This window comes from Vigna unguiculata, chromosome 1 (assembly GCF_004118075.2).
Source record: "Vigna unguiculata cultivar IT97K-499-35 chromosome 1, ASM411807v1, whole genome shotgun sequence".
Lineage (NCBI taxonomy): Eukaryota > Viridiplantae > Streptophyta > Magnoliopsida > Fabales > Fabaceae > Vigna > Vigna unguiculata.
This window is the reverse complement of record NC_040279.1, coordinates 40364690-40376772: the sequence shown is the minus strand read 5'-3', so window position 1 is coordinate 40376772 and position 12083 is coordinate 40364690. Positions and strand designations below refer to the sequence as shown.

Sequence of the window (12083 nt, the reverse complement as noted above, 5' to 3'; positions counted from 1 at the left end):
CGTCTTTTGCTCTTTATTCAAACTACTCAGTTGAAAAACCAATTGAATGTTGACATGTTTTAATGATTACTTTCAAAACCTTCTGCCATCATAAACTAATATAAATTTTCGCATTAACCAACACAATATAGTGCATAAAACGGAATGCATTTCATATATATATAATTAAAATCTTTTGCGTTAAAAAGGTGAATATTAAGCTGAAATCAGTTTTATATTTTGGTTATTAATATATTTTGTGAATTAAAAATCTCTACTTCACGTGGACTTTCAATAATAATTTTGGTTATTTTTTATTTTATTTGTCTCTTATTGTTTTGAGTAATTACTATTTGACTCTCGCTTTTTTTTACTATCCCTTATGATAATAAAATATTATATTTAAGTAATAAAACTAAATACAAATCAAATTTTAATATAAAATAACAATTTTATATTTTTAATTAAATGATAGTATAAATTATGATATTTCTGAACCTAATCATGGTCATTAGTTAGGTCTTTCTCCCTGCACCTCCAAGCATTTCTTCTGTATCTTTAAAATTTCTTTAAATTCTCAAAAAATCCTTTAACCATTTAAGAAAACTCACAGACATCACACTTCCAAAATTACTTTCGAAAAAAAAAACATTACTGGAAGTCAATTTCCGGAAATCAAAAAATTAATTTTATTTTAAATATTTTTTATTTTTTTAAAATTTATGGTTTTTACCTTTTATTTTATTTTATTTTTTAAAACACGTATTAAAAATATTAAAAATTATAAAATATATAAATTTAAAAATAATTATTTTAGAAAATAAAAAATAAGTAAAAAAAATGCTAAATGAAAATGAAAAATAATTTAAATAAAAATAATAAAACTTTAAATTTAAAAAATGAATATATATATATATATATATATATATATATATTAGTTAAAGTTTTACTATTCTAATTTAAATTATTTTTTTATTTTATTTTTATTTTTAATTTTATTAATAAAATATTATTATAATTATTTTATTTATATATTTCATCTGTATAATATTTTATATTTTATTTGAATTTTTAATTTTATTTAAAATTTAAATATTTAATTTTAATCAAATTTTTAAATTTTTTTCAATTATATATCTTTTTATATTTTTAAATTTAAATTTATTTTTATATAATTTATTAAAACGTTAATAAAAATAAAAAAGAATTAAAAAAATCATATTTAAAATAATATATATATATATATAATAAAATTTTAAAAAAACGAAATATATATATATATATATATATATATATATATATATTTAATATTATTTTAATTTTACTTATATTTATATTTATATTTATTTTTCAGTATATTAAATAAAAATAAAATTATATATAGATATTAATATTTTTTTAAAATATAATAAGAAATATGAAAACATAAAAAGAAATAAAATAATAAATAATAAACTAAAAAAACAATTAAAAGTTAGAAAACATAAATTTTAAAAAGAATTAAAAATATTTAAAATAAAATTAATTTTTTGACTTACGGAAGTTGATTTCCATAATGTTTTTTGACTTCCGATAGTCGATTTCCGGTGATACATTTTGACTTCCAGAAGTCGACTTCCGGTGATATATTTTAACTTTCGGAAGCCATATATTTTAACTTCCGAAAGTCGACATAATTTTGGGGGTATGATGTCTGCGAATTTCCTTAAATGGTCAAAGAATTTTTTGAGAATTTAAATAAATTTTGGAGGTGTAGAAAAAATTTTGGAAATACAGGAAGAAAGACCCTCATTAGTTTTTACGTGACCTCTGAATGCTCCATGCGGTTGATCTTGCTTGATTCTGTTTTGGGCCTTTAGCCCATTTTGTTAAAATATATATATATATATATATATATATATATATATATATATATATATATATATATATATATATATATATATATAATATATATATATATATATATATATATATATATATATATATATAGCTGTGTTCTCTAACTGTTGCAAGAGACAAGCCAGCAATGAATTATAGATTGTAACCAAACATTCTTCATTTTGATGACTAATATGATGGTTGGAGTATTATGGATATTTCTGATGTCAAAAAGGAAAATATAATGTTGAGTGTAGATCAGAAACAATACAACCCAATCAGGTGCACATTAATAACAAGGAGTTATTAAGTCTTAAAAAATGTTAAAAGGAAAAAAGAGAGAGTAGAAATCTATATATGATATAAATTTAAATTTTAATATGCAACCAAGAAACATGGTCATCTCCCTTAAAAAATATTCATTTATAATACATTCTTTTTCTAGTTTATTTTTTTATGAAAATAGTGCAATTTGAACACCAATTTATTGATTTGGAATAAAATGTTTAAAAGTTACAAATTTAAGCAAGTTGTAATTGTAGGTTAACGACCTTATTATCAACCACCCCGTTTTTAAGAAGCCGTCTTTTTAATGACTGATTATTTGTATTTTAAATAAATTAATTATTTGTAAATGTATAAATAAAAATACTTATATTATTTACTAAAATTTTATGATTTATGTTTTTAAATTACAATAGTATTATTTTTTTTAAATAGGTATTTAATTATTTTAAGACATATAAAATAGTCAGTTGTAATAATTATCTATATAAATAATAATAAACAATAACGGTTATATAAGAGGTTCTTCTTTTTGTATATATATTTTATTTTATTTTTCTTTTTACTTTCTAAATAATCATCTTTTTAAACTAAAACAATTATTATACATTTTTATTTTTTACGGAATATTCTTTTTTTTAATTTAAATTTTTTTATTTAACATTTTTTTAAAATTAATCACTTTTTTAAATTAAAATAATTATCTACAATAAAAATTACTTATCTACAAAAAAGTTATAAAAACTATTTGTATTTATATATAAACACTTTACTTTCCTTCAATATTAGATGATCAAATTTAGATAGTACTATAACTTATTTTAACTTTGTTTTTCCCTTTTAATTTACATCAATAATTCCTAATTAATGACATAAATAACTTTAACTTACATATTAATAATTTTTTAAAATTATTTAAAATATTACTTATCCCTTTCCCATATTTTAGACGTATTTTAACATACTTACCATAATTTATTTCAACTTGATTACTTCGTTAAATTACATAAACAAAATTCGCTATTATGAAATAATCAATCTAAATCCTAATTAAAGAAATTATTCAACATTTATCTCGTAGAAAACAACTACGTACATCTTAAAAATAATATCTAAACATTTTGTTTAACTGTCACTGTTAAACTTAGAAATATATAAGTCGTAAAATTTAAAAAAAAATTGAAATATATAAGTTGTAAAATTTTAAAAAAATTTGGAATGATTATTTTTTAAAATGTCACTGTTAAAATTAGAAATATATAAGTTGCTTTAGATTCATAAATGATTAATTTATTAAAAAAAAGGTAAAAAAAAATATTGGAATGACAACTTCGTAAAAAAAAAGTGAGATTTTATCGTCATAATGAAGACTTCAACGTAAAAGAAAAACAAGAATGTTAATTAAACGAGGAATTCATCGATCAAATTAATGGGTCTTTATCAAAATCCATAATTTTGTAGAATTTTACCCAAATCGTAACATATATTACAAAAAAACAATATTTTCTCCAAAAAGAACCAATTTACAGGCTCACGGAGATACGAAAAAGGAAAGGGTAGAAATCCAAAGTCCTCCTATGGATCAATGCTTTCTCTCAACCAAGAGAAAGAAAATTGTGTGAAAAAAAAAACAATTAATAAAGCACATTGACATAAACAAGAACCCTAAAAACTCAAACCACTACGAAAGACGTGACGACCTGAATTTCGCATTTGTTTTACCCTTTTGACTCCACATTTCATCACCAACACAGGAGTTTTTCCTTCACAAAACTCATTTGATGCCAACATATCCCCCAAAATTCCCAACTGGTCCGAATTGTCCATTAAATTTGACATTTCTTCTTCCCTAAAATCCCCCATATTATGTTGCTTCCCCACCATCACTAGGTCATAGTCATTCTCCATTTCCCTAATAGCTTCCAACACTTGTATGCAATCTTCCACCGCAACCTCATGGTAAACAACGTTAACAACATCAAAACTATAATCCCTCTTCGCCAAAAACTCATCTATTAAACTCTCGTCCAACGTGCTCTCTAACGCATCCTCTTCATTTTGCACCTCTCCAAATATCACAAACCCCGAATCTCCTTTCCTAGGCAAAACAAACCGGATCAAGGTCACGCGCGTGTTCGCGCGTTCCAACATTCGAATTCCCAACGCCAGTGCTTCTCTATCGTCTTCTCCGCCGACGAAGAAGACACCCACATGAAAAGACAAGTTGTAGTTACTCATACTCAGCACCGACAATCTGTCCACAAGAATCCCCAACGTGCCCTTTGAGTAAGTAGCAAAATTTGCGTTGAGCTCACGGAAGATGGTGCACACGTGGATTCCTAGACTCTGATCATTCTGATGAAATGGAATAATGAGGAGATGCACCGAGTTATCTTCCGCGAGGTTACAGACCGCTTCGTACATGCTTTTGTAGGGTGCAACGTTGACGTATGAAAGAACAGTTACAGGACCACTTGAGTTTTCGGAGTAGTTCTCGAATGCACGCAAAATGCGGTTGGTGTTGGGGTAGTTGACGGACAGAGATTTTCTGTTGTTTTTGTTCATGGGAAGAAGAATGGGCGTGCTTTTCCCGGAAAGCTCAATGAGATGGATCACGAAGAGGCAAATGGGGCTTTCTCTGGTTGGGTTGCATGACTCTGTTAGGGCAATCATGCTATGCACGTGTTGATCCGTGTGCACGCACGAAACGATGTTGAAGTCTGTGTCTGCTTTGAAGTTTTGGATTGTTCTCACACGACCTTCATGTACTGTTGGTGTTATGCACACGCGACAGTGCCTGTACAAGAATTTGATCGAAGGTACGCAAAATATTGTGATTAACACCACGTACATCACCGCTACACTGTATACTTCTAAATCAATTACCTGCAAAAAGGAACCTCATAATATAACATGTTACAAAGTAGTATATTAAAAACACATGTTATCTTAATTGAGGAACAGAAAGAAAAAGAAAGTAGTATATTACCCCGAGTTTGTTCATTCTACTGTAAAAAATGAGTTCCACTACACCCTTGACGTTCAATATGAGCCCTAGCACAACGCCATGTTTGGGCTTAATTTTATAAGAGGGAGAAATAAGTGCACATGTAAGCACCTTTACGACGCATCCCAAAAATAAGATTCCCTGTACTGTTAGAGCCACATCCCAATGGTCATGAATTCCAGACAAATCTGTTCTTTTGCCTACATACATGTAGAAGAAAGGCATAAAAAGCTCAGAGACTATCAATTCAACCCTCTCTATAATTGTTGTAGCCACTGGGGGTCCATTTGGCAGAATAAAACCAAAGAGAAGAGGTCCCACGATGAAGAATAGCCCCAAGCTGTCGCTAATGGCTGCCATAACAAGTGGCCCCAGAAGTAGCATCACAACGTATGCTTCTTTCATTGATTCTCCGGGTTGTGTTTTTTCAACAACAATGTTCACCAATGGTCTCACAATAAACACACACACCACACCGAACCCGCATACACCTGCCAATAACACAACTATAAATTCAGCGCTCAAGTTTGAGTTGAACTGGAGCTCCATCGTAGACCATTGCAATATCTCGCTGATCATGGCAGCAGACAAAGCGATTTGGCCCAGTTCCGTGGCCAAGATGTTGAGTTCCATCAGGGTTTCTGATATAACAGCGAAACTGCTCAGGGTGAAGACGTTGGGGAAGTTGTATATCGACACTTTGTTTTCTTCTCTGTTCGCGCTATGGGGCGAATACAAATACAACATAGTCGATGTCACGAAGAAGGAAGCGAAGAAGGGAAACACGCCGAATCGCCAACATCGTTTCGCTGCTTTTAATGTTGTCAATACATCCATTTTCAGACTTGTTAGGAACACACAGTAAATTGTTCCTATTTTGGCCAACGTATTCATAATCAAAGCTTGTTTTAGCGGAAACAAAGTCCCAAGGAATGCTTCGTTGTGCCCGAAGCACGTTGGCCCCATCAGAACTCCCGCCTGTAAACTTTTATTTCTCGTCAATCTCTCTCAACCAGACACTCAAACTTTCATGCATGCATTACAGTAATTAAAATTTAGCAAACGAAAGTATGAGAAAAAGGAAAAGAGAGAGAAAACTTACGATGATTGAGCATACGAATTTAGGTGTATGTATTGCCTTGAGGAGAAAATGCAACAGTTTTGAGAGTGAAACGAGTATGATGACTTGACACAATGTGATAGGAATCACAAAATCCAATGGATTATCGCCAATCCACATGCCTAAAGAGGCTATAGTTCTGTCACTGTTTAGACATACCACCAAATTACCAGTGCTCGTATCATTATATACAGTGGTTATGGAATTCTGCTTCATTATATGTTTCTACCAACCAATTCGTTGACAAGAACAAAGGTTTTCCCTCGTGTGTGTGTTTGTGTTTGCAAACACAAACACAAACAAACACGTGAGAGGCAGAACAGAACAGAACAGAGAGGAGAGAAACATATATAAATTCTTAAAATGTTTCAATTAAATTGACAGATAAAACATTTATATTTAGACTATGACTTGGAAAAATTAGGGAAATATGAGCTGCGACTATGGTGTTATAGTTGTTACAACTGCGAAAATTTTATAAGTGGACACCTATTTATGACAGGACAATTATTTCACAACCAATTGTTTTAATATTTTAATTATATATTTTTTTTTTTAACTTCAAGTATTAATATATGTTAAAATATACTTTCAAAAAGATGCATTATGGGTGGCAATAATAACTTTAAGCATGTAAATATTTAGCGTGAACAGAGAGTTGTGGTATCACAGAACAAAATGGTTGTGTAGCACAAATGGTTCCAGTGGCAGGTGTAATCAAGAAAAAAATTAATTACAAAACCTAACTTCGTGTAACGAATTGCGGTTGTAAGGATCCATATGAAACTAAACCACACGGCAAACAGCTAATAGTTAATGACAAATTTTAATAGAAAAATGCACTTACCCCTCTATAATAATATAATAATATGTATTACAATTTAAGTTAAAAATTTAAATAAATATAATTAAAATATTACTATTTTAAGTTATCTCGTAAAGTATTTTATTTATCAAATTTGAATTTTTTTTACTTAATTTTTCTGTATTATTTCTCGTTTGTGTTTAGTTTTTAACACTCAACACAACATAAAAAATTCCAATACAATACAAGAAAATTTTTAAATAGTAATCAATGGTAATGTTTAAGTTATCTAGTAAAGTATTTTATTTATTAAATATCAAAATATATCAAATTTGAATTTTTTTATTAAGTTTTTCTATGTTGTTTATTGCTTGTACTTTCAAAATACAATAATAACCACAAATTTTAAAATTTTAAAGTATTAAAATAGTATATTTTAAATTTTCAGCGCAACACAAAAAATTCCAATATAAAAACTGACCTTCAAAATATAATCACCTATTTTAATTTGTGTGCGTCACCCAAACTGTTTTGGTATGGAAAAGGATTCCCCCAGCCCAGCAAGGAATGCATGGTATTCAAAAAGATTTTTACAAACGATTACATGTACTACTGAACTTATTAATAGAGAATTATTTTGACCACAAAATATAAATTAAAATCTAAAAATACAAGCATTAAAATAGTAGTCTTGTAATTTCAAAAAATAAAATGTTTGATTCATATAATATTTCTTTATTTGTGACTTATAAATATCTAATTAACATTAATTGAAAATAAAACTACTCTTATTTTTTAAATACTTAGTGAACAAAAAGGAAATAACATTTTATTAATTTACTATGTCTAGTATAGTTGAAAATTGGAATAATATTACTATTTAAAAGAAAAAATGGAAAAAAAATTATGAAACTCAAAAAAGTCTTTATAATATAGCACAGAGAACATTGAAAGAGTTGTTGTTTAAGTTATAACATGTGTTGCATCGATACTTCAATTTGGATCACATATATGTGTGTGATATGTATTCATGTTTGATATTTTAGGATACTTATCAATAAAATATCTAATTTATAAATGTTGTAGTGCACTGCAAGAAAATATTTGATAATCACCAATTTTATTGACAAAAAATAATTAGTCCAACTTCGAGTTGGGCTGACCTGGTTAGACTTCAATCTGGCTGACTCGTTTAGACCTTCAACTTGAAGACACTCGTCTTGACTTTTTGTCCGACAAGACTCGACTCTATTTTCAACTCGAAGTGAAGATCGAGACCTATGATTTTTTTTTCTCCTAACCGATGAGTAGTTCTACAACTTGACAAAATTTAATTTCTTTAATTTTAAGGAAATTTTAAATTCTACTATTTTTTATTTAAAATACTTTCTTAAAATTTCATAATTTCAGTTTCTTTTTAATTTTCTCATTCTCATTCAAACAAGTGATTTTTCCTCAAAAAATTTTAAATTATCCATATAAATTAATTACTTTCTTAAATTGTCTTATCCAAAAACATAAATTCTTTTCTATGTCAAGATATATTACTAAAATGAATATGCAAGACATCAATTAGGAAAAGCAATGAAAAAAAAACAGTAGAGTTGGTAATTATAATAATTATTTTTAATATCTTTTTTTATATTTTTTGTTTATTTTATTCAATTTATGACCTCTCTTAATAAAAGATCTAATCAAGTTTTCAATTTAAAAAATATAGAATTAAAACTCTTTCAAGGTTCAATATGCAATAATATAACTTTTTAATGATTGAAGTATTAATAAAAATATCAATTAATTTCTTCAATTTAAAAATTGAATATTTACATATATATTTATTTATTAACTATTAAGTCGAAATATATATTTAGATGTATGCCTAAATGCATGCACAATTATTTTCCAATAGAATATGTGTAAACGAGTACTACTTTAAAGGTTGAAAACCATAGGGGTACTAAAACATTCCTTACTCCATACAAAAAATAAAACGAAATATATATTTACACTTTCCCAGAAAAATAGTTTTCTGATTCTAACACCTAAAATTATTTCGAAAATATAGTATTATTCAGCAGTTGTAAAACTTTTTTGAGATAAATTAGTTGAATGTACTTTATCGATCTTTTTAGCATTTCGCCTTACCCCTCCACACTGTGTGACCAGAACCGGAATCATCCCAAGGCAAAACTCCCGCGACGACAGCATATCCCCCAATATTCCCAAAACGGCTGCGTTTTCTATGAGTGTTCCCATTTGCTCTGAATTCAGATACCCATCGTTGTGTCTTTTTCCCACAATCACAAGGTCATAGTTTCCTTCCAAACTGTGAACTGCGTCCAAAACCTCAACCCCATCCTCCACCTTAATCTCGAACCAAGAAACGTTACCGCTACCATATTTCAAGCTCTTGAACTCATCAATTAAACTATCGTCCATCATCAGATCCTCCTCTTCCTGTTCACGCTCCTCTCTCGTCAAAACAATTTTATTACCGTACCCTCGATTCATCACCACGAACCGGAACAACGACACCCTCGTTGACGCACGTTCCACCATCCGAATCCCCAAAGCCAACGCTTCCCTGTCGTCGGACCCACCTATGAAGAATATCCCCACGTGGAAAAACATCTGGGTGCTGCACGCGCTCAGCCGGGAGTGCTTGTCCACCAGAATCCCCAACGTGCATGGAGCTTGCGCTTGAAAGCTGGCGTTCATTTTGCGGATGGATGCTGCCACGTGGTGCACGAGATGCACATTGTCGTTTTCGGGTAAGGGGATGATGATGAAAGGCACCAACTTGTCCTGCGCGAGGTTGCAGATGGCATCGTGCATGCTCTTGTAGGGTGCGACGTTGACGTAGGGGAGAACCGTGACGGGTCCACTTGAGTTGTTAGAGTAGTTTTCGAAGGCTCGCATGATGTGGTTGGTGTTGGGATAATTAACGGACAGAGATTTTAGTCTGTAGTTTATGGGAACGAGAATGGGTGCGCTTTTTCCTAGAAGCTCGATGAGGTGTATGGCGTAGAGGCATATGGGACTCTCTACCATAGGGTTGCACACTTCGATGAAAGCAGTTGCGCAACGCACGTTCTCTTCGTTGTGTACGCAACAAATGATGCGAAACTCTGTGTCTCTTGGAATGCTTTGGATGGTTCTGACATGGCCTTCGTATAAGCTTGCTGTCTGTAGGACTCGTGGCCGATGCTTGTACAGTAAGCTGATCAAGGGTGTAACGATCGCCGTGATAAACACCACACAGAACACCAGTTGACTGAATGTTGCCTCATCCAACATCTACAAAAGCTCAGAAAAACATAGATGAAAATTTAGGTCAAGCAAATTGCTTAGTAAACTAATAAAATAATAGAAAAACAACCTTGAATTTCTTGAGTCTAAAGAAACCTATGAGTTGAGTTAGTCCCTTGATGTTCAAGGTGAGGCCAAGCAATGTGCCATATCTAGGCTTAATGTTGTAGGTTAGAGAAACCAAAATACATGCTACCAACTTGGCCAAGTCTCCGATGATGAAGACAGACTGCAGAGTCAAAAACAAGCGCCAATCCCCGAGTGCAGACAAATCGGTCATCATTCCCACGTACATGAAGAAGAAGGGTAGGAGAAACTGGGCGATGAGAACCTCACACTTCTCCACAAGTGTTGTGCCCAAGGGTGGTCCACTGGGTATGACCAAGCCAAAAAGCAACGGCCCTATGAGACTGGTTACTCCCAGGGCGTCTCCCAAAACGGAGACGAGCAGAACCGTGAGAAGAATGAAGACGATGTAGGACTCCTTGACCGGTTTTCCCACGGGGGTTATCCGGACAATGAGCTTCATGGTGGGTCGCAGGACGAAATAGACGAAAGACAAGAATAGGGACCAGCTTCCCAACAAGTTGATTGAATGTTTGAGGTCATCAGATTGTTCGGTGAAGCTGTGGAGGAGGAGCAATAGGCATTGTATGTTGTCGTTGATCATGGAGGAAGAGAGAGCGATCTGGCCGAGCTCTGTGGCTATGAGATTGAGTTCGATCAACGCATCGGAGATGACGGGGAAGTTGCTCATGGCCATTGAAAAACTTATTGCGTTGCGTGAATTGTCTATGTAGGAAGGAGATATATTAGGGGCATAGAAGACGCTTAAGAGTGCGTCCAGGACTAAAAATGAAACGAAGAAGGGTATTACTCCGAGTAGCCAATTGCTTTTTGCGGCTCTCACAGTCATGAGTACGTCCATTTTCAGTGACAATAAGAACAGGGAATATGTGACTCCTAATATGCAAGCAAACATTAGCACCGATGCTTGTCTTTCTGGGAATAGAGCACTCATATACGCCTTGTTGCGCCCCAGAAATGTTGGGCCCAAAATAATCCCACCCTGCACATTTCATAATCACACAACAAAATCATAGTTATGCAAACATTACTATACTCATTTCGAAGGAAAATCGTTGAAGCTTACCAGAAGGTTGCAGCTGAATTTTGGTGTTCGTAGAGGCCTGAGAAGAAAGAAGAGCGTTCTAGAGATTATGTTGAAGGTGAAGAGTTGGCACAACGTCACTGGAAGCACAAACCCGAATGGATAATCCCCAATGAAAACGCCATAAGACCCTACGTTTCTATCGTTTCGGACACAAACATGCCCCTGCCCTTGCGAATCCCAATAACTGATGAATGTTTTATTGCCTAGTTCTGGATTCTCCATTATCTATCAGTATTTGATGAGGCAAACCCAATACAATTGCTGCAGCAGAGAAAAAACTGATGCAGATGGGATACGGAAATGGAGATTAATTTCGTAAAATCTGCCTCCACACCTGCGATACGGAAATCGACCTACACATTACTACAATAATAGCATTGCAACTTGATATTTTTGTCCAAACTAAACAATATATATATCGTAGCCACGAATGTTACTCTCAAATGTTGCAATTTTAGCAAAATATAATATCTATATATGGATTCAGAGTTTCCACTTACCTACCACTAAAATTAAATCAACTGTT

The 12083-nt window shown here is 31.7% G+C and overlaps 1 protein-coding gene and 1 pseudogene across 1 annotated transcript; both read right to left on the bottom strand.

Annotated features, from left to right (window-relative positions):
• Positions 1-3768: 3768 nt before the first annotated feature.
• On the bottom strand, positions 3769-6485 carry LOC114176193 (cation/H(+) antiporter 15-like). The gene is made up of 3 exons (XM_028061152.1): positions 6252-6485; positions 5261-6127; positions 3769-5028 (listed from the first exon to the last, which is right to left on the bottom strand). The coding sequence occupies exons 1-3, from the start codon at positions 6483-6485 to the stop codon at positions 3808-3810; spliced, it is 2322 nt and encodes a 773-aa protein (XP_027916953.1). The 3' UTR covers positions 3769-3807.
• Positions 6486-9032: 2547 nt separating this feature from the next.
• Positions 9033-11810, bottom strand: LOC114181424 (annotated as a pseudogene).
• Between the last annotated feature and the right edge of the window lie 273 nt (positions 11811-12083).